This window comes from Osmerus mordax, chromosome 23 (assembly GCF_038355195.1).
Source record: "Osmerus mordax isolate fOsmMor3 chromosome 23, fOsmMor3.pri, whole genome shotgun sequence".
NCBI classification, from domain to species: Eukaryota; Metazoa; Chordata; class Actinopteri; order Osmeriformes; family Osmeridae; genus Osmerus; species Osmerus mordax.
Window position 1 is genome coordinate 6,202,349 of NC_090072.1, and position 22,795 is coordinate 6,225,143.

At 50.3% G+C, this 22,795-nt stretch overlaps 1 protein-coding gene across 1 annotated transcript in view; it reads left to right on the forward strand.

Moving 5' to 3' along the window:
* Positions 1-19,316, forward strand: part of ppargc1a (peroxisome proliferator-activated receptor gamma, coactivator 1 alpha) — a 33,867-nt gene extending 14,551 nt beyond the window's left edge. The window contains exons 3-11 of the mRNA XM_067261146.1: positions 1,166-1,520; positions 3,409-3,454; positions 3,668-3,741; positions 7,631-8,810; positions 10,200-10,298; positions 11,158-11,278; positions 13,151-13,272; positions 13,693-13,844; positions 16,568-19,316. Of these exons, the coding sequence (XP_067117247.1) occupies positions 1,166-1,520; positions 3,409-3,454; positions 3,668-3,741; positions 7,631-8,810; positions 10,200-10,298; positions 11,158-11,278; positions 13,151-13,272; positions 13,693-13,844; positions 16,568-16,671 (2,253 nt within the window). The 3' untranslated portion in view covers positions 16,672-19,316. The remainder of the gene's footprint in view (positions 1-1,165; positions 1,521-3,408; positions 3,455-3,667; positions 3,742-7,630; positions 8,811-10,199; positions 10,299-11,157; positions 11,279-13,150; positions 13,273-13,692; positions 13,845-16,567) is intronic.
* The last annotated feature ends 3,479 nt before the right edge of the window (positions 19,317-22,795 follow it).

Below are 22,795 nucleotides of genomic sequence, written 5' to 3' on the forward strand. Positions count from 1 at the left end.
CGCCCTTCCTTGTTATTATTGTTGTTGTTGTGGTTGCTGGTGTTTTCTTTCCCCGCCCTCCTTTATTTCTTGGCCGGCCTTGGAAGATGTTAAACTTGCGCTCCAGAGTGTTCTCACGGGGGCCATCTGGTAGTGAAAACAGGCTGATTGCTGTTGGGGCTTTCCAGGCGCGCCACCCGGACTCTTGTCTCATTAGCCCAAGCACTTATCCGCCTTCGTGAGGGTGGCGGCTGTCAAGAAAATCAACCGCCGACGAGAGTCTTCGCAGTGAGATTGATGCAGATGACAAGATCAAAAATCGGAAGTTTGACAGTTGTCATTACGTCGCCCCGCTGTACGTTAACAGGAAATGAGCTTCAATTTAGATTAATGTTCCACTGCTTAAGTATTATGGACCCAGAAAATGCAAACTAAATGAAGTCTGTGATTCCGGTAATCTGCTTGCCGCATTTTGTTGAGGAATGATGGATGCGCTTGACAAGTTTATTCTTATTTAGCGCGATGGCAGATAAATAATGCAATCACTTTCTCGTCCTTGTTGAGGGAAGATTTCCCCCCAAAAACCTGCAGCTGCACTCAAATTCCTCCGTGCTGTAGAAACCCAAGTGTGGAATGCAGTTTCGGCTCGCACGGTCAGGTAAAATAGCGCATCTGGATCGCCGTCGTGCTCGTGTACATGTGTGTGCGTACCGAACTGAGCCCCTATCTGAGCAGTCTATTTTGGAAGCGTGCCTTCTGGAGCACAGTGGATGAGGGCTCCCTGAGGACACGGGCCTGCGTACAGAGCGCGGCACCACTCTGGGGCCATGCAATTAAGATGATGGGCGTGCGGTGCTCCCGCCATCGCCTCCCAGACAGTCGGGCGACCGCTGTGCCGTGCTGCCTGCTGCTTTGTCTCTCTCTTTCTCTCCCTCTTCCCTTTCACTTTCTATCTATCTATCTTAATCTCTCGGCTTTGTGTCACTCGCCACCTTTGAGGCGTTCCATCTTCGCCTAATTTGAGTCTTTCTCACAAACCTTCTCTGTTCTTCTCCCTCTCTCTCTCTCTCTCTCTCTCTCTCTCTCTCTCTCTCTCTCTCTCTCTCTCTCTCTCTCTCTCTCTCTCTCACTCTCTCTCTTTACCCTCTCTCTCTCTCTCTCTCTCTCTCTCTCTCCGCCCCTGCAGTCGGAGAACCCGTGGAGCAGTAAATCGAGGGGGGTCTGTCCGCTGCAGAACCGGCCAGTGAGGCGCCCCTGCACTGAGCTTCTCAAGTACCTGACCGCCACCGACGACATCCTGCTCCAGACCAAAGCCAGCGAAGCCAAGAGCGCCTGGGGGGGCGGGGGCAAGGAGAAGAACGGCCTGGGCGCCTCCTCCTCCTCCTCCTCGCCTTCCGCCTCCTCCACCTCCTCCTTCTCCTCCCTCTCCTCCTCCTCCTCCTCCACGTCCGCCTCCAAGAAGAAGCAGTTGTCTCCTTCGCCGTCGCCGTCGGCGACCCTCCTGTCCCAGCAACAGCAGCAGCAGCCTCCGCCCCAGCGAGGTGAGCGCAGTGCTGCTGGCGGGTGTAGTGTGGCTGGTGTGGGTGCTGGGAAGTGGCGGCGTTGCGTTCACCGGGGCTGGCGCCGACGGGCAGCAGTCCCGGGCGGAACACGCTCCCGTACCCCCGGGGCCGTAGGAACGCCGGCGGCGGCGGCGTTGGTGGCTGCGCCCATACCTGCCTTAAACTGGGAGCGCAGGCCGTCCAGGGAAGAAGGAAGGCCGCCAGGTCCGCAGCCCACAGCGGACGCTGGCCAGCAGGCCGCCGCTAGGTTCATTAGGTACATGCATTCTTATTCTCTCCCTCCCAGAGAGGCGGGTCGCACGGGCAGCTGTGGGCATTGCCGTGAGGCTGGCGCCGCGCCGACAAAGAGCGCACCCCGCTGTGGGAACGCGCGTAGGCACGTCACAGTGACCATAAAGACAAGAGGGGAGGAGTCAGGGCACCACCCATTGCTTAGCCAGCTGCTCACCTCCAAGCGGAGGCCCGCCCGCTATCGGGCCCACCTGCTACCCCCTGCTGAGAGCTCCCAGCCTGGCAGGAGCAGGGAGCCAGGCACGAGGCCCTGCCCCATAGAGAGGAAGCCCACCCAGGGGTTGGCCTCCGAGCAGCACGGGGAGAAAGAGGAGGAGGAGGAGGAAGATAGAGGGACTGGTGATAGCAGCAGCGGAGGACAGGCCGTGGCACCTGGTCTGGGGCCCCTGTTGGATGAGAGCCTGGAGTTAGATAGCTGGGTCAGCGAGCTAGAGCACACCTTGGGGGCTAGATCTAGATCTGGGGCTGGGGCTGGGGCTGGGGTGGCCAGAAGAAGGCTTGGTGGGGCAGGCTGGCGGGGAGGATGTTTGTGATGTCGGTGTCACCGGCAGCCCCACGGCACTGTCACAGGGTCCGCCAAGCCCGCTGTTCCCAGATTGTTTAATTGCAGAGGCCAGTCCCTCCGTCACACACAGACAGGCTTTCTGCAGACACCCCGATGACCAGGGCCAGGCGCTGTTAGGTAATCACTGCTGCATCCCCACCCTTCTCTCCTCTCTCCTGTACCTCTCCTTATCTAACCCCTTCCCAGTTTGACTAGCCAACTAACCCCAATGCTAATTCCAGCCTAACCAGTCACTTTCGAAAACAAACCAACCAAAACAAATTAAAAAAATTCCAGATGCACCATTCAGCCCAAAAGGCATTCCTTTGAATTGGTGCGGATTATTCACAATTAAATTGACAAAAAAAAAAGGTTGTGGGGGAGTGGGCTAGCCGATGATGTCTCGATCCATCATGGCATCAGAAGTTAACCGATGCTCTGGCTGGATGCAGCTGAGTGTGCTGTGTCTAGTTAGTCCTAGCTGGAGCACCGCTCTAACAACCTAGTCGTCTAACCGAGCCACACTTCTTAGCGGCAGTTGGGGACAGCCAGGGCCTCAGGCAACTGCACAAGCGTCCTTGACTCTCCTTTCTTTTTTTTTGTTCCTCCTCTGCTTCGGTTCCGAATGCATGCGACTATGACTTCACTGCGGGGGGTTCACCCATTGCCATGTGTACTGTTTGTGACATGTTTTCTTTTCTTTTCCTTCTAATTTGTGTTTTGGAGTGGGATGTATGTGTCCAGCTATGTCTCTGAACACATGAACCATCACTTCATCCTGCCTCACAATTAAAACTAGAAAAAAAAACGAAAAGAAAGATTTTCTAAAGATAAATATCTATTTTTTAAATGGGGGTCAAACAGAACACTACCATGTAAAACAGTAAAACTAAATAGCCTTCACACGGGGGTTTGCTGTAACATTACTGCTGTTGATGATCCAATCTGAGATAAATTTGCAGATTTGCTGATCTCTTCTGCATCGAGTGTTATCTCGTTAAATAATTACCCATGCTCCTTTGTGTTCTGCAGCCAAACCAACCACCTTGCCACTTCCTTTGACCCCAGAGTCTCCAAAGTAAGTGAGAGAGTTTTTACACCATCCTTCCTTCTAGAGCTGACAACAACAAAACAAACCCTAAAAAGAGACAGAACAAAACAACTGAGACTAGCAACCAGACGAGGCATTTTTTCTAACACTCATTTCCATTTCTAAGTTCACAAAAGCCTTCTCGCGTCCGGCGGTTATCTGTGAAGTGAAACGTTTCTGCAAACTCTTTGTGTCTTTCAGTGACCACAAGGGATCACCGTTTGAGAACAAAACCATTGAACGCACATTGAGTGTGGAGATCTCTGGAACCCCAGGTAAGCAAGCCTTTGTTTACATCTTCATTTTGATCAAGAAATGCGTAGTGAATGTAAGAACCCAGCCCTCTCAGAGCCGTTAAGTGGATACATCACAGATACCGGCGTTAAACACCGTCTTTATAGCTCCGCGTCAGTTCAGAATTCATGGAGAATTGATAAGACACTGGGGGAAATTGTTATGTGCCTCAGTATTGATTAAACCTTCCAATCAGCTCAGAGTTTATTAGTCCTTTCCATTGAAGAGTTAATACAGCGCACCTCCTCCCTCTGCTTTGGACTGTAATGCCCTTTGACTGTAATACTCACTTACCCAATACATCACAGACAAATTGATGTGGCATTATTGTTGTTTTAATTGGTTTTGCCACGTAATTCGGTTTGCCGATATTATCTGTGTGTCTTTTTTGCAGACAGTCTGGTAATTTGATTAGCGATATGGAGGTAATTTCCAACGTTAAGGCTGGTATTTATGGGAAGGCTGCCATTTACCAAATGGGGTCAACGCGGGGGGGATTTTAGTATTATTATTGTCATTATCCATGTGTATTATATATTTATTAAGTGTGTCGGTGAAAAGCTATAGGCAAAAGGTAATTACAATCTAAATGAAGTGAATGTCAGCCGAAGCTAAAACATCGGGCTTCAGCACTCTCTGTCTCTCTCTCTCTCTCTCTCTCTCTCTCTCTCTCTCTCTCTCTCTGTGTGTCTCTCTTTCTGTCTTTCTTCTCTCTCTCTTTCTCTCTGCGTGAATTATGCAGGTAATTATTTCAGTATCCCCCTCACAGAGATTAATTATCCTAAGTCAATAAAAACAAAATGGCTGCCCTTTTCTCCTCACAATGCCTGCCATTGAATGGTCCTTTTTGGTATTCATTTACCAGTGGGGAAATGGTCCTCAACGCACACATCTGATATCTCCCCCTATGGCTCCAAGGTGACGTTTTGTTGGGTTACACCGTCCAATGAGTATTCGTCAGTGCCTCTTTAGAATTTTTGCGAGGGAGTTGATTTGTGGGACAGCCAAGCCCCAAGAGCATTATTCTAATGACCTCCTTCAGGTCTGCATTTAACCCTTTGTGTACAGGAGCGTGAGAGGCCAAAGGGGACGTCCTTTAGGGACCCGACCAGGGGGGAGGAGTCGTCCTCGGCCCAATCAAACGCTGTTAATATTTCTGTGTGTTTTACTGCGTGTGGGCGTGACTGTGGAGTCACATCCCCGTGCGACCTTAGTCTCCCCCCCCCCGTCCCCCTACCTCCCACACACACACACTCGCACACACGCTGCCCCAGCTGTGCTGCCCGGTGGGCAGATTTAGGATTAGATATTAGAGGGAAAAGCCATTAGACAGGAGGGAAAGCTTGTGGGGATATTGAGCCCTTTCCGCTCCCGGATTAGGTTTTAGTCCCGTGCTGCTCCCAAACCTCCATGATGTGGAGGGGGGAGTGGCATTTCAAATCCCTGTGATAGGAGCTACAAGTCCCCAGGTGACCTGCCCTTAGCAGTATTCCACCACAGTGGAGATTGCGATCCTAACCAGGTGGAGGTTAGCCATGTGGGTGGGGCGGGGGGAGGAGTTATCTCAGTCGGAACTTTCCAACAAGGTCAATACCGAGACCTTATAGTGTTGTAGTAATAGTAGTTTGGGTTTAGTCCCTGACCTGCATGTCTCATCCAACATCAGTGCTAGTTTGTAACTATACTTGGTATACGTAGTCTACTAAATCTACATCATGTAGATGACTATACATCGTCTCAATGTTTATAGTGCACAACTGTTTTGATGTAGGACTTTTCCTCTGTGTCCAAGGTTGCCCTGTGTCCCATTCTCACTGAGGTGCACCAGACAGCTTAAGTGGCACCACTAATCTCCGAGCTAATAGATTTATGTTGTCTTTAATTATTGTATCTGGTGACATTGTGGTGGTCTATGTGTTGCTATTTGCATGGGCTTACTGCAGGATCAACTCTTTAAGCTTCCTATTCGGTATTCGCTCTGAGGTCTCTCCGCAATTTACAGCGCAAGGGAACGGAAACAGATTAGAACAAACCCTCTCTCTCTCTCTCTCTCTCTCTCTCTCTCTCTCTCTCTCTCTCTCTCTCTCTCTCTCTCTCTCTCTCTCTCTCAGTACTATATGATTGGTGTTTGTGTCCTGGGTGCTCCTGTCACCAGCAGGTTTGAGTGAGAGCCACATATTTATCTAATTCTGATTTATTTCACCATCGCTAATGCCTTCTAGTTTATGACCCCAGCAAGCATTGTTTTGGACAGATGGCGTTTCAGCGAAGAAACAGAAGTTCCTCAGCCCTCCCCCCTCTCCTCCCCCCCCCCCCCCCCCAAACCCTCTTCTCGTAGCTCATGTTATTGAGCCACGAGAAGCGATGCATGAGAAATGCAGCCGAGTACCCACCGCAGGACTGCTACGTTGAAAGACTGCTTTCCTGTCCTCCGTGGCTATCACTAGGCAGTGTCTGTGTTAGAGAGGGAGGGAGGGAGCCAGTGCTGCTTACTGGACAGTCCTGATCATAAGTCTGATGATTGGCGGGCGGATTAGACAGCCCAAACTCAGCAAATGGCCTTGCAGGGGAGTTTTTATGTATCTGTCACTCCCCCACTCAGTCTCTCCTCTGCCTCCACAGCCAGCATGGCAAACAGTCCTACACAGGGTTTGATACTAATAGCTGTCATTTGGGTGCAATTCACCAGGACGAGAAAGTGACGTGCATTCATAAGATTGGTTAGGGGAGCGTGGGTAGACACGATGCCTGGGTTTAGCTACAGAGAGAAACTGTGAGTGAACAGTGAGTGTGTGTGTGTACGTGTGTCTAGGTGTGTTAGAACGTGTGTGTCTGTGTGTCTACAGCTCCATTTGTGTGGTCGAGACAGATAGAGAAGGAGATGATAGGAGACAGAGACAGAGAAAGAGGGATTGATCTTACGTGGGAGATGGAGAGAGGGGAATAATAAAATAACAGAGAGAGAGAATAGGTGAAGGAAATAGACAAAGGGAGGCAGGGAGAAGGGGAGGGAGAGAGGTAGCGGGTTGTTTGTGTGAGTGCATTAACAATGCTATAAAGCTTCCCATCTCAGGACTTCCCATATAACTGCCATCTGCCTCCCCATAAATCTGTCAGACGAGGTCGGCCGGGCGTGGGGCGGCGAGGCGCGGGGATCCGAGGAGAATGACAACCGGCTCGGCCGACAGTCACCACTCCGCCATTAGCGGGCAGACATCTTCCTGTGCCAAACGCACGTCACATGACAGCGAGCGAGCGAGCGCGCTCTCCAAAAGAAAAGAAAAAATATATTGTATTGACGTCTCGCTACCCTGACTGGCAGCAGGGGAGAGAGAGAGAAGCCTCCAGAGATATGTACCGTGTCATGCCGGTGATAGATTTTCAAAGGTAGCCAAAAGGTCTTTGCTTTTATTCAAATCACTTGGCCGCCGTCCCGAGACCTACTGTACATTTGCCGACGGTTGGGACGCAATGTATATCTTTAAAAAGGCTGTGTTCACTGTGTGCTGTTTTTCTGGTGTGATGGGGCTAGTCCAAGGTCAGCGAGGGAGGGGGGAGCCACTCAGCTGTGAGGCGCTCCCCCATATTAAGTTACACCGAGCGTTACATTAATCTGTCAAGATTGCAATAAAATAGGGATCAGGATTAAGGCTGAATGAAAGTGAATATTTTAATCAAGCTGGTGTGTGTGTGTGAGTGTGTCCACTGTCCGTGAACACACACAGGTGGGGAGGGGAGGCATTATAAATCCATTGTTTTTATTTACATTTTTTTAACATTTTTTTCTCTCTCTTTTTGTCTCTCGCTCCCCTCTCTCTCTCTCTCTCTCTCTCTCTCTCTCTCTCTCTCTCTCTCTCTTTCTCTCTCCAGGTCTGACACCACCTACCACGCCCCCCCACAAAGCCAGTCAAGAGATCCCTTTCAAAGCATCGCTCAAAACCAAGTTGTCTTCATGCTCCTCGTCCGTCCTGGCGTTCAAGAGGGCCAGGCTGAGTGAGACAGACCCCTTCTGCCCCCCGGCCCCGGGCGGGGTCCCCGTCTCCAGGAAGGGCCCTGAGCAGACTGAGCTGTATGCCCATCTGAGCAAAGCCTGGGCCGCCCCCCTCCCCGCCACGCCCGCCCCGCCGGGGGCCCCCGAGTTCCACCGCGACCACAAGCGCGCCCCAGGCCGCGGCTACGGAGACCACGACTATTGCCAGGCGTCAGCGGGCGGCAAGCGGGACGGCGCTGCCAAAGATGCCCCCGCCTCCGTCGCCACGACGGCAGCCGCGGCCAGCCGGACGACGCCGTCCGCCTCCGCGGGCCCCGCCCCCGCCGTCGGGGCGGCTGAAGGCAGGCGTGTGGAATGTAAGGACTCAGCCATGCCGCCCTCTTCCTCTTCACCTCCTTCTTCCTCATCGCCATCACCATCGTCATCCTCGTCTTTGGCCAAGCAGCTGCAGAAGAGCCCCGTCTCTGCTCAGGGGCGGGGGCAGGAGCAGACCCCCGCCCAGGCCTCCCAGGCCCCCACCCCGGCCCCCCAGGGGGACCCTCACCCGCCCGGCAGCGTCAGGAAGCCCCTGGGCGACCAGGAGATCCGGGCGGAACTCAACAAGCACTTTGGCCACCCCCAGAAGGCCATCCTCAGCCAGGGTGGGGAGGGGGTGGAGGCGGGGGCACCGGGGTGCGAGGCGGGGGCACCGCCGCCCCCCCAGGAGAGTCCGGCTGGGGAGGAGGACCCCCCTAAGCTGGGCCTCTCAGGGGAACTCCACCCGGGCTTCCCGGCCTTCCAGGACGAGCTGGATCTGGGGGGGCGCGAGGGGCGCCTCCTGTACCCCTGGGAGGGCACCCCTCTGGACCTGCTCCTCCACGACTCTCCGTCCTGCTCCCCCTACAGCTGCTCACCCTCCGTCTCCCCACCCTCCTCCCTGCTCCTCTCCCCCGGCCGGACCTCGTCCCGCTGGCCCCGGGCCCCCGAGGACTCCCGCTCCAGGTCCCGCTCGCACAGTTCCTCCTCCCGCCACCGGCGGCGCTCTCTCTCCAGCTCGCCCGATGGACGCCCCTCTTCCTGGTAAGCGCTCTACAAAGTCCACGTCATCCAGGCCCTCCGTGTCCCCCTGTGACCATTGAAACAAGGGCGAGGGGAGGGGAGGGGGGCTTGATGGGATGTGTGTGTTTGTATGTGTGTGGGGGGAGGTGATGTCAGGTGTGGTCATCTCTGGGAGAGAGTAACTCTGGGTCACTGTCAGCAGTGCTGCCTGAACTGAACTCGCAGTGCAGGAACGAGTCATTATTCCTCAGACAAACAACTTTAACAGTGAGAGAGATCCAGGCAGTGAGACTGCTAGCAGACACAGTGTTGTCTGTGTGTGCTCCGGGCTCAGTTTAAACACAGCAGTGGACCCCTTAGCCCTCCACAGACACTACATCAGGCGAGCGTCCTATCGTCAAACTGGGAGGTCTCCCTCTCTCTCTCGCTCGTTGGAACAGAACATTTGCCGAGGGAGAGCGCTACTTTGGAAATGACTGGCGCCCGAGGCGTCGTTCTGTAGTGTTATCATCACAGTCTTCCCCTACCCTCCCCATCCCCCTCCCCCGCACCCCCCCAGACGTAGACGCGAGGAGTTTTATGGGAGCTGCTTCCTCCCTCTCAGTAGCCCCCGCCTCTCTGTTTGATGCTCTGCTGTTGTTTTAAGTTGCAGCTGTTCTGTTTGCCGAACAGAAAAACCTCCCCCCCCCTCCCCCCTCTCTCTCCCACCTCTCTTACTCATCCCCAGAGATGAAAGACCAATATGGGGGTGTGGGTGAAGTGTAATCCTGCTCCCCCCCCCATCCCCCACCCTCAACACACACTCTCTCTTGGAGACTTGTATCATCACAGCAGCCTGAGAAAACTACAATTCCCTTGGTTTTCTTTGATCAGGGCAGAGGGGGTTGGAGGGAGGAGGGCCTGTGTGTGTGTGTGTGTGTGTGTGTGTGTGTGTGTGTGTGTGTGTGTGTGTGTGTGTGTGTGTGTGTGTGCGTGTGTGTGTGTGTGGAGGGAGACAGTTAAAAAAGCAGTTTATACTCCAGACCTTCAAGAACTTAGTCTCAAGGGGCTCTTTATAAATCAGTCAGTAAAAGCGCTGACTCGGACCTCATAATGCTGATCATGTAACAAGGTCGTAACAGGGGAGGTGTCCAGGTTTTGAGGTGTTTTTGACAGCTTGACAGAACCAAAACCAGCTCCTCTTCCTGCACCTGCCTGCTGGTCCTCAGAGTTCTCCTTCCTTCCTCATCACTTCAATAATGGAGCACGGCTGTGTGTGTATGGTCCAGTTACACATCCCTGTTAGACCACAGGGATGTGTGTTTGTGTGTGTTTTCCATGGTCCAGTTACACCACAGGGATGTGTGCTGTGCTCCATGTTACTGGAGCTAGATCAAGTCCAGGTGACTGACGTACCTCTGACCCCTGCAGGTCAAGCCACAGCACAGACTCCAGCACTTACCGCTCCAGGAACCACAGAAGCCCCCTTTCTGGCTCCCGCTCCAGGTCTCCTCTGGGACGCAGACCCAGGTACACACACCTCCCCCTGACACACACCTCACACACACCCAGGCACACGCACCTCACCCTGACACACAGCACACCTCAGTATCTGGAAGACAAGCAGATCTTAAAGGTACAGGACACAAGGAGAGTACAGTGGACAAGGATGTAGAGGTGGGCAACAGTAGGTCTCAAGTAATCGAGGGTAGGTGTCCCGTAGGTGAGAACAGATGTGGATCAAGCCAACCAGGCCCCCTGTGTCCCATCACGCCGTTGTCCTCAACACCCCTGCCACAGAGCTAGTTCCATATTCAGACAAGCGCTGGCTCACTGAGTCACGACCGACACCGTCCGCCGCCCCCCCCCCCCCCCCCCCCCCCCCCCGACGCTCCGAACCGATTTGCCGCGGACGAGGCTAACGACACCCGACAAGCCCCCGGAGTCCTCCCTCCGCCCGGCCGCACAGCCACGCCTCGCCGCCAGCCCCCGTATAAAAAAAAGAAGAAGAAAACATGGAGAGAAGTTGCTCTCCTGTTTTGTTTCTCTCCCAGAGTGGCGGATGAAGCCCTAACTAAGCAGAGAGTAATGACATGTGAAGCAGCGCTGACAGCAGCAGCTGCCAAGCCCCACCCGTCACCTCCCCTTCCTGCGGGATCCATAACCTCGGAAAGCGAGGAGACGCCCGCCTTCGCCGTCCCCCGAGCGCCTGCACCGGTACGGCAGAGTGGAGGGAGAGGGGGAGGGAGGCAGGGGTGGACGGAGGATAGACAGCTCTTCCCTGGTGACGTGAGGCCGTTCGGGGGTGGGGGGGGGGTGGGGGGGGAGTTCAGGTTTTGGAGGGCGCGGGAGGATGGAGCGTGTGACTGACGTGTCGGCTCCTCGGCAGGTACGACAGCTACGAGGACTACCAGCACGAGCGCCTGCAGAGGGAGGAACACCGGCGCGCCTACGAGAAGCGGGAGTTCGAGAGGGCGGAGCAGAGGGAGAGGCAGCGGCAGAAAGCTATAGTGAGTGTTCGCCCTCCCCTTCTCTCCTGTCCTGTGTCCCCCCTGTCTCACTCACTTCACCCCCCTGTCTCACACAAGTCACCCCCCTGTCACACTCACTTCACCCCCCTGTCACACTCACTTCACCCCCCTGTCTCACACATGTCACCCCCCTGTCTCACACACTTCGACCCCCTGTCACTCACTTCACCCCCCTGTCTCACTCACTTCACCCCCTGTCTCACTCACTTCACCCCCCTGTCTCACACACTTCACCCCCCTGTCTCACACACTTCGACCCCCTGTCTCACTCACTTCACCCCCCTGTCTCACACACTTTACCCCCTGTCTCACTCACTTCACCCCCCTGTCTCACTCACTTCACCCCCTGTCTCACTCACTTCACCCCCTGTCTCACACACTCAGAGCCAGTTCAGGGCCCATGGCATGGCGTTGCATGTTCCCTTTTTTAATGAAAGAGTTCATGCTAAGTGAGTCACTGAATCATTCAGGCTACAACGCGTTTCCTCTTTATCTCCAGGTTGTGTATTTTTAAAGTCTCTGGTGTCTGGAAAACCAGCGTCGGATCTTATTAATCACTCCACAGGGATGAGGGTTAAGAACAAGGAACCAGAAATGAAGAGAGGGAACGGCGGGGGAGAACAGGGGATATTTTGGGTTATGTATTTCAACAGTCTGTTCTGTGTGATGAATATCAATGCTTGGTTCTTCATCAGAGTAGAACTCTCCTGCTGATGAATGCGTACGTCAAATAACAAGTGTACACACACACGTGTGCACAAACACACATACACACACGCGGCTTGGCATGAACGCATTTGAGAGGATACAATTAAAGGAGAAAGAGACCAAGCTGTCAGTTGTTGTTTGGGAGGCCAGATAATGTGAAAGCTCCACACACACACACACACACACACACACACACACACACACACACACACACACACACACACACACACACGCCCCCGGGATGCCATCACTGCATTTTTATCAGTTGTCAGCAACTAAAATCCCAAATCAGCAAACACTTTTGTCTCAAACTGTGTTTGTGGAAAAAAAAAGACTTGAAAAGCGTCAGGTTTCTTGTTAATGTGTAGTGTGCTCTCTTTCTGCACCGGAGAAGGAGGGTTTCTCTTCATGTAGCCCAGCCTCCATGGAGTGGTGAACTTTGAGTTTAGTGCCAGGCAACTGATTTACATGTATAAGTTACCAGCACCCTGAGGGTAGCATTCAGCATTTGAATGGCTCTCAGTAGACTTGGCCCAGTAATGGCAAGTAAATGAATGAATAAATAAATAATGTTGGTGATACAACACAGCCTCAGGCCTGTACTGCATTATATGATTAGCACACGCAATTAAACTGCTCAAAAACTATAATTGCGGCCTCGTGCTGCACTTGTAAATGATTCTGCTGTGACCTTGGTGTCCTTTGTGGTTGGTTGCCATCATTTTGTTTTCCCCCCTCTGGGCATCTTGCAGCTGCTAACGTTGTTTCTGACCCCTTTCTGAATATGAGACCATCAGGCCTGGTTCACTGACCAACTCTGACCTATAAATTAGATCTTCTTTTCCTAAGACAGCTCCGCAACCTATCAACCAGCACACACGGGGCCCCCGTAACAAGAGGGGGAGATGTTTAACAAGACAGGAAGAGTCCAGGGCTTAGACCCCAGCCACCCAATCACGGGAGCAAAACAGACGAGGAGGTCAAAGGGGGCCCTCCCTAAGTCTGCCTTCGCCGTCGGATGGGGGGGGGAGGGGGGGGATGTTTAGTTACCGCCACTGTGATGACTTGGGGGGGGGGGGCAAAAAGCAAGGAAAGCACTCCTCCTTTAACCCTCGTTCCTCCCTGTGTTCCTCTAACGAGCAGGAGGAGAGGAGGGTGGTGTACGTGGGCAGGCTCCGGGCCGACAGCACCCGGGCAGAACTGAAGCGGCGCTTTGAAGTCTTCGGAGAGATCGAGGAGTGCACCGTCAACCTGAGAGATGACGGGTACGGCTCCAGGACGCTGTGTGTGTGAGTGTGTGTGAGTGTGTGCGTGTGTGTGAGAGTGTGCGTGCCTGCGTGGATGCGTGGTTGTGTATCTGTTCGGATGGGCCTGTGTTTGCATGTGTTTGTGTGATGGTGCATATTTGTGTGTGTGCGTGTGTGTGCACGTGTGCGGTTTGTTAGCTAGATTCTTCATTTCTCCTCCACGGGCAGAGGTAGATCAGAGGCAGGGCTTAGCCTTGGCCTGCGTCAGAGGACGTTGTTTTCTCTCTTTTGTCCGGGCTATTTTTGGAGCCAAGATACATTTTTGATCGATTTCTCTTTTGCATATAAATAGCGCGGACGCCAGGTAGCAGAGGCTCCCGCCACTGTCCCCGCCGGGGGCCCTTCTCTTGACTTTTCCATTTTCTGCTCCTGACCCAGGGACAATTTTGGCTTCATCACCTACCGCTACACCTGTGACGCCTTCGCCGCCCTTGAGAACGGACACACCCTGCGCAGGGCCAACGAACCGCAGTTCGAGCTGTGCTTCGGCGGACAAAAGCAGTTCTGCAAATCAAATTACACAGACTTGGGTAGGTGCGGCTTTGCTGTCGAACCCCAACCCCCCCCCCCCCCACACACACACACACACACACTCTTCTCCACTCAGTTATTTAAGTGATGCTTTAAGACTCTTCTCAGGAAGACTAGAGCGTGGATGCCTAATGTGTCTCGGCGGCACGGAGGGGCAGAGAGACTCAGTTCTCGGTGGCTTCCAGGAACAGAGAGAGGTATCTCTGTTCCTCCAGGAAGCATGCGGCTTCTTACTTTCCTCCCCGTCTGGATCTGTGCACTTAGTCAATATTAGAAGTATGGAACCGAATGAGGACGGAGGTAGATACAGTGTCTGAGTTGATATCCTATACAGGGATGTATATTTCATGGGCTTGGAGGAGAGAGGAACAGAGGAGGGGTGAAAGGAAGGGGAGAGGGAAGATGAATGGAGAGGAAAGGAAAGGAGACAGAGGAGAGGAGGGGAACGGGAGAAGAGAAGAAAGGAGACGAGGGGAACAAGAGAGGAGGGGGACAGGAGAGGAGAGAGAGAGGAGAGGAGTGACAAAGAGGGGAGAGGAGAGGTAAAGGAGCGGAAGTGGGGAGAGCAGAAGAGGCAGGGGAAGGGGAGAGGAGAGGAGAGGAAGGGGAGAGGAGAGGAGAGGAAGGGGAGAGGAGAGGAAGGGGAGAGGAGAGGAGAGGAGAGGAAGGGGAGAGGAGAGGAGAGGAAGAGGAGAGGAAGGGAGAGGAGAGGAGAGGAAGGGGAGAGGAAAGGAGAGGAAGGGGAGAGGAGAGGAGAGGAAGGGGAGAGGAGAGGAAGGGGAGAGGAGAGGAGAGGAAGGGGAGAGGAGAGGAAGGGGAGAGGAGAGGAGAGGAAGGGGAGAGGAGAGGAAGGGAGGGGGGTACAAGGTTATGTCCCAGCAGCCCCCCTCCCTCAGAAGCGAGGCTCCATCTGCTGCCAGCTGTTATGGTGTGGAGCAGAGACCTGACTGTGACACATAGCAGCCTGTCATCTGCCTGGACGGAGGGGGGAGAGTGTGTGTATGTGTGTGTGGTAAAAGAAGCAGAGAGAAGTGTGTGTGTGTGTAGTGTGTGACAGCTGACTCTTGATTGACTAATAATCAGCAGTCTATTCCTCCAGTGATGCTCTCTAACACACACTCCCCCCCCCCCCCGAGACACCAGCTCGCCTCTCTGCCCAGGGAGCTGGAAACCAGGGCTAGAGTGCATGCTTTCATAGATAGATTTTTACACGTGTATGCATATATGTATGCATGTACATGTACACACACACATATATTCCTATCTTCATACAACAGTAAAGGACAGCACTTTAAGTTCTGTACCGCTATATGCTATAGGTGATGCATTTGATCAGTAATGTAGGATGTAGGATATGGGTTTGAATCCAAGCAGTGAGCTGCACACAAGGAGCCTTTCAGAACGTTCCCCTCAAACATGCCTTCCCGGTCACCAACCAGAGATCATCCACTCCGTCTGATGATGGAGGCTTAAATAGCCAGCCGCGTTCGAAGCAACACTCACTTTTTTTCCCATTCAGTGTTTATTTTCAGACAATACAGGAGATCAGGCTATATAATGCCAGGACATTGAAAGGTCAGTAGGTTCCTCAATGGAAAGAGAGCTCAATAAGAAATGAAGACATTATTGTGCATTTCTGAAGCTCGGGGGGAAACTAATGGCTTTTTTTTTTAAGGGCGAGAGGGAACAGTCCCTTCCTGGAGTTAACACTCCAGCAACATTTGTTAATCCAAAAGCCTTGAGAAAAGACACTTGGGCCCAAAATGACTAATCAGTCTCTGAGAATGAAAAGACCTTCATTCCACCCCTCTATCTTTCTTCCTTTCTTTTTTTTTCTTTCTAAACAGGCTCGCTCAGTCCTGCCCCACACGGTCTAGTATAAAGAGATGGGAAGAGAAAGACAAAAAAAAAAAAAAAAAAAAACACTCCCTTCAAGAGGGAAGACTTGAATAATGTTGTGCTACAGAGGACTGTTTCCTCCTCTCAATCTCGCCGGCTCTCCTCTTTGTGTGTGGTTGTTTTCAGAGAACACTGTCCATTAGTCCTAAGTAGAGCGCCGGGGGTATTTTTCATCCCTCAAGGTGCGGCATGTGACACCCCCCAGCCCTGGGCCACAGTATTAGATCACAGCTGGCGTCTCCTGCCTGCCATGGTCATTCCCATTTCTCAAGCTCTCCGCCCTGCCTCTTCTTCCCATCCGTGTGGGGCCCCATTTGTGAAGCTGTCTGCCACCAGAGATAAGACACCCTCGTTTTTTATTATCGCCTCTACCGATCAAACTCCCGGGTCCTGCGCTCGTACTTTGGAAAAGGGGGGGAGGGGGGATTTGGTCACGATCAACGGAGCCTTTATTTTTCCACCTTGAGCATTTGAATGATGTCAAGTTGACTTGAAAGCGAGGTGTCGGCTCGTCTCGTGGGCGAGGCCGTGTTAGCCACGGAAAACAGGCTCCTCCCTCCTCTCTGGAGTCACTTAGCTGGGGCACCACCACCGAGTCCACACACCCGACCGGTCAGACAGCGCTACGGCTCTGACGACCAGCGAACTGAACCGACACGCTGATACCAAACACTGCATGTATCCGCCGATGCCAGAACCAGGTGTAGTCATGAGCAGGCCAGACTCCTGCAGCATGAGACGGTCTCCGGTCTGGCATGTGCCAGCCACGAGGTAGCCTGACCACGGCTCGCCCCCCCCTGACCTCTGCATCTTCTCGTTTCAGACTCCCATTCTGATGACTTTGATCCAGCCTCCACTAAAAGCAAGTATGACTCCATGGATTTTGACAGCTTGCTGAGGGAGGCCCAGCGCAGCCTGAGAAGGTAACGGTTGCCGTGGCACCTGCAGCCAACCGAGAGGGAAGGCTGATACCTCACTGATGTTTCTGTCCTTTAACTAGGAGACTACCACAAGTTTTACACTCAATATAAGAGAGTATTTAAAGATGAATATATATAGACTCCAAATATATATATATATATATGAATATATATATAAAAGAATATATTAAAACAAAGTTTACATGAACATAGCTGCTGAAGAGCTGGGAAAAAGACATTAAGAGAGCCAGTGATCCCTCAGAGCTCTGCACAGATGTGTGTGCTGTGCTGCTGTACAACTGTCAGTCAAAGATATAAACATTTGTTAGAAATTTCAAGCACTACAACACCCACAATGCTTTGAGTGGTGACAACGTGCAGCTTGTTCAGTCTGTTTCCTTTTCTTTGTTGTTGACTTTTTTTTTTGCTTTTAGTCTGGTGTTTGGATGTGGTGTTACATTTTCAACAGGAGTTTAACAAAAGGTACATTAGAGGCTTGAGGTAACATTACTGTCTACATTTTGTGAGAAAAATGTAACCCTGTATTTACAGATACTATTGAAAGGAATATTTTTATTTTGTGTACATATCAAACAAAGTTCTTTATTTGTTACAGCTATGCACTGTAAAACGCAGCCTTTTTTAAATGATGACGATTTTTTCTTAATTCAGAATGTGGATCTGTAGGCATTACAATGATGTTAAACATATTGGATACCTACATGACGTTTAGACAAGATGACATGATTGTAAAAATGTGTCGATGAAGGACTGCTCAATTTGAGGGAGCATGTGAACGAATTTCCTTTTTTAAGAGTTACTTTGTTGCGGGGGGAAATTTTACCATGTATAGTTTTATCTGTTTATAAAGTTTCTCAATCAGTGTTTACCCTACACAACCAATGTAAAATGCATTTTTACCTTGTTTTTTCATGATTTTAAAAACAAACCCATTTTTTAATTCATTATTTCTGAAAACAATCAATATTTATCCAGTCATTTTGATTTCAATGCTTTTATGGTTCTTGTTTTGATCATTTCAGCTTCAGCGAAGACACGACTACTATGTTTAATCTGTTCAATCAGGATAAACAATATACATATTTATCTATTTATTTTAATATTTTAATCAAAATATTTATGGACTCCATCTCACATGGCGTACCTCAACAAATCCTTTCTATTTATATAGTTTTTTTGATTTTGTTATTTAACTTACAATCAGTGGGTACGGTGTACAATATTACAGGTTGTGTGGGGATATTACTTTCTATGCCTTTCAAAAACAATCACTAAATTCAACTAATCACTCAGACTCAGTTGAGAGATGCTGTTCACTGTTCAAGTGGTTTCTTTGCAGTGGTTTGCAACTATGGAAACAAAATGTCTACCACATGCTTTTTCTTTACACAGTAGGACATGAAGCAATAAACTGATTTTGTAGGTATTTTGTTGTACCACTGTAAAAACACCTGTGTCGTAGCTCCACACACGCTTGATTATGTGAATGCCAAACAAAGTTTACAATTTCCTTTCTAATTTTTTAAATCTTGTATTTGATGTACAAAATATATAAACATGATGATAATAATATTGAAATTATTCACAATAATTACAAAAAGGATTAATAATAATACAAATGAAAGAAAAAAGTATATAAAAAAGCAATAAATTATTTTTCAGAGTTGTATTTGAGCTCTTATTGTTGTGTGGTTTAGGACCTAGCTGTTACCCAGTGGCTGGCCAGACATACACGGCTCATTCCAGAACAAACCCACCCCCTCAGAGCCCACACGGAAATGGTTTACCTTCCATATTTGAATCCGGTGTGTTTGTTTCACCTTGAGACATCTTTGCAATTGTAACTACTCGGCTACTCAATGTGAACATTTTCACCTAGACAAGCATCCAAAGCACTAAACCCTTGTTGCGCAGTGGACGCATGGCTCTTAAAAGTAGGAGCGTCTATGCAGTGCACTCCTGGGTTATCTGGCAGGACTTGAATGACATCCTATAAGCCTAGACGAACCACTCAATATCGCATGCTGCACCACTTTCCATTAGCTCCTGCCTCGCAGTCCAGATATCACAGCACCTTCAACGTGACATTAAAGGTAACCTTGTGGTTTCTGGTTCAATTAATATCCCGTTTATAGCGGGAGCCAAGTAATAAGAGAACCAGCCGCCATCAGAGGTGGTAGAAACCTTTTGTATTGAAGCTTTGTTGATCACAGGCTACCTTTTATGGAGTGTGACTGTGGAGATGAAACTGCTCATTTCTGTGACGCAGAGAGGCAGGAGTCGGTGGGGGGAAATGGCTCTACCTGTACCTCTCCATCTTTACACTTCTCTCTGGCTCTTCAGCTCCTGGGTAACGGTGTTGTGTCCCATTTGATAGATGTGGCTTTAATCATTGTGATAAATATTAAAAGAAATCTGCTTTGTAAATTGCCTAGATTAGCAATATATTATAACACCTTGAAATTTCAAATGTGGCAAAACTTTTTAATAATGTGAACTACGGAGGGATTTGCCACTGCTTAAACGTTTGTTGGGTGATCATGTTTCTTTTGGAAGGACAATGTGTGTGTGAAAGTGTGTGTGTGTGTTTGTCAGTGTGTGTGGGGGTTTTTAGGCAGGTGTGTGTGTGCGTGTGAGAGTGTGTGTGTTGGGGGGGGGGGGGGGTTGCTTTGGGTTGTTACCTGTTTGTGTCCTATCCACGTTGCCTTCTGCCAAGTCCTTACCAATGCCTTTGTGGTTTTACCTATTGTATGACTTTCTTGTGGATTTTATTTTTTATGTGCAATTCTCATCAGCCTCACCATGCCAATAAAGGGAAATGTGTTTGAAAGAAACGTGAAACCTCCCTTCCCTGTTCTTTTCTTCTTATTGTCTCAACTAGCCCCCCCTCTCTCTCCTCGGCCGTCTCAAGTGCCCCTACACCCCTCCCTCTTCGTCTTGTCAAATATTTACGCTACAACCACATTGAGTGAAAGCTATCTGCAAGCTACTAGCGTTGTGCCCAGCTATCCGACCTATGAGTTTCCCCTACTGAGAGACTGTTAACTCCATTTCCATGTAGCTCACCTCTTTGACATGCAGATCACCTGAGAGGGTGGGGAAAACGCTGTCTATGTCCACAACTTACCCAGCGCGACATGACTCTCGCGAGTTAATTAAAAAAGTTGGGGGGACAAATTCATTAAAACTGCAGAAGCGCCGATGGAGAGCCGCGAGTGGATGGTGCGCTTGATACGCGTTGGCTTCTCATTATCGCTGCGTCCCCCCAGCAGTCAGCCTGGGAGGTGGCCTCTCCCCAACAGCCCTCACAACCTTTCTTCCCTCCACCGAGCGAAGGGATATGGGAGGAATGTGCATTAAACTTTAAGGCTCGGGGTCTGATTGTGTTTTTTATTAAGGGCGCCGTTTAGCCCCGGAGAAAAGAGCGGACGGCTTTCATTTGGGCGGTGCAGCGGGAGGTCTCCCTCTGCTTGCCCTTTCTACAGAATGAAACTGTCCCCTGGAAATCTCTGGTTCCCCGCTCGCCGCCTCCTCCTCCTTCCTCTGCCTCCATCGCTTCAATAGGACGGCACACTTTATCTGTTACGTTATTATTAACCAGGAGATAAGCACCTATCTCTGCTGTGGTTGGAGGTAAGTGGGAGCCTTGCAGATAATGGGGTTTGATACTGTTGGTCTCTCTCCTGGACAAACAAGAAGCAGAGGCAGCCATGTCCCTGGATGGTTGAGTGAAGCACAGGTACTCAAATGCTTTTTGTTTAAAGTTTAGACATTAGAAAGACTAGCATTTAAACTTTACTTCAGTGGATTTATTAAGACCAATCAGCTTCCAATTAAAAAAAGAAGAACGGGCTACAGAAATTTGGCCCATCCAGCCATTACAAAGTCACCACACAGCTCCTGTCTGGTCTATACTGCTATCAAAGACCTGATAATTAGTTACTAAGTAGCAAGGAACCAATCACAGCTCAGCGGAGAAAGCAGGTAGCATTCTGACAACCAGTCATGGTTCATTTCCAACCTGCATGCATGTTGAATTCTGGGCTTCTTGTCAGTCTTAGGCTGATGTGTTTCCTACAGAGTACAGTACTGGCTCTCTTGCATCATGGAAGCAGGTCAGGCTGAAGAAAAAGCTCTTGATAATACAATTAAACTACACAAGACTAGTTAATTAAAGGCTGTGGGGTGGAACATGGGCAATGCAACCCGTAATTTAGTATCAGGAACAGTTCCTTCAAGGGGAAGGGCATGATTCATCTGAAAAATTCCATCGTTGAAGGTCTCATTTTTTCTCCCTAATAGTATAGACTGGCATTCTAGTTAAATCACTTGCCTGTATAATTTTATCAAAATAATGTAAGTTAAGTGACACTATTATGACTAGGGAGTAGGAATGGGGGGGGGGGGTTACTGTGTGCCAAGAAGCCGGATTAGGAAACAGTTAGAGATGACAAAATGACATCAAAGGGATGCGGGCCAGACAAGGTCCCTGGATTCCTGAGTTCCTCTCTTGGTTTCCTTTTTAAGGCTTCCTAAGCTCGGGCCCCCAACCTCCCATCCTCCCCCCTCCCATCTTATTTTATTTTTAGAGGATTTCATAAGCTGTGCTGTTCCTCTTTGTCACCAGGCAAACGCTGTACTCACAGAGCTCTCCACCCATGCGGAACCAAGCTCGCTAGTTCCAACCAGACTTGCCACCACTGGAGGGAGAAACGGCCATGTTGGAATATCACAACATCTTAATCCCCATGACTGGAAGCAATGAGCTGTTACTCTAATCGGTTGCCATACTATATAAAGATGAAGAGATTACTGTCTTTATATTAGGACCAAGACCCTCATGGTATGATAGTCATAGAAGCTAACTACTGAGGAGCCCTGGGTTCTATTTCTCTCATAATATATCAAAACATATTTTCATAACCCTTTCTCATCATAGCTTCCCCCATGCCCCATCTTGTGTTAGGTCATCCATTTTGTGGAACACCAGTGGAAGAGATACTTTATTTAGACCAGACTACAGTGTAGAACCACTCTAAACATTGTATTTGCTCATCCAAGCTCCGGGCCACGGGATCCAGTTCCGGAACAGCTTGGTGCTCACACATCAGCCCCTTGGGGTTCAAGCACATCTCTGCTAGGGCTAAATGACGGGAGAAGATAATGATGGAGCCACAACAATCACTCCCTCTGCCTTATTCCTGGCTCTTGTTTCAGCACTCTGCACACTTTAAAGAGTAATGAGAAACAGAAGGGCGGTATTCTTCTTTCCCCCAAACTACCAACTTGTGGGACTGAATGTATACTTCTCTGGATAATTAATGGCTACATCCCCATCTGCTGTGTGTCGTTGGCGAAAAACAACGCTAATTATCTCGAGTGTGGCCCAAGACGTGCGTATTAATTGGAGAAAAAACAACAACCCTCTAACATCACAATCAAATGAAACGCCCCCACTGTATTTGTTAGATGGGGGAGGAATCGTGACCGACAAGAGGCGTGGCCCTGTTCAGTTAGCATTTTACTCCGTCGCCGACCATACTCCCTAAGTGATAGGCCCGAGACGCACCTGTGCTGTGCGCTGCCGGTTGTTGCCGTGCCCCGGGGCCACGGCAGGCCTTTTAGAATGCTGGGGCTGGCAACTTTAGCAGAGGGACGTCAGCAGAAAGATGAGTCGGTGCTGTGACCGTGGGGACAGCCGGCTGACAGAGGGTGTTAGGGCTGCGGACGTAGACGGCTGGGCTTTTTGTGTGCGCATCACCTGAAAGCGTGAGAGAGAGAGATTTAGAATTGACTCAACTTGACAGGACTGTGCAACAAAGCTCCGCAGGCCAAAGCCGTTATTTCCCTTCCATCCACCAACCCGTGGATGGGGCCTGTAGAGGAGACAGGCTAATGATGATCAGGCGTCATGTAGCTGTCAGAAAGTGTGGACAAATACGATGAAGGTGTGAGAACCATCTCAACATGAATTATTTGTCCACCATTAAGCGGTATCAATATCTATTAACATAACATCGGCGACTCCCCCAATCGAAGGGGTCTAGTAAACAAACTGACTAATCAAATAGGCCTATTGGTTCAAGTAAATAGTCAAGTAAACACTGTAA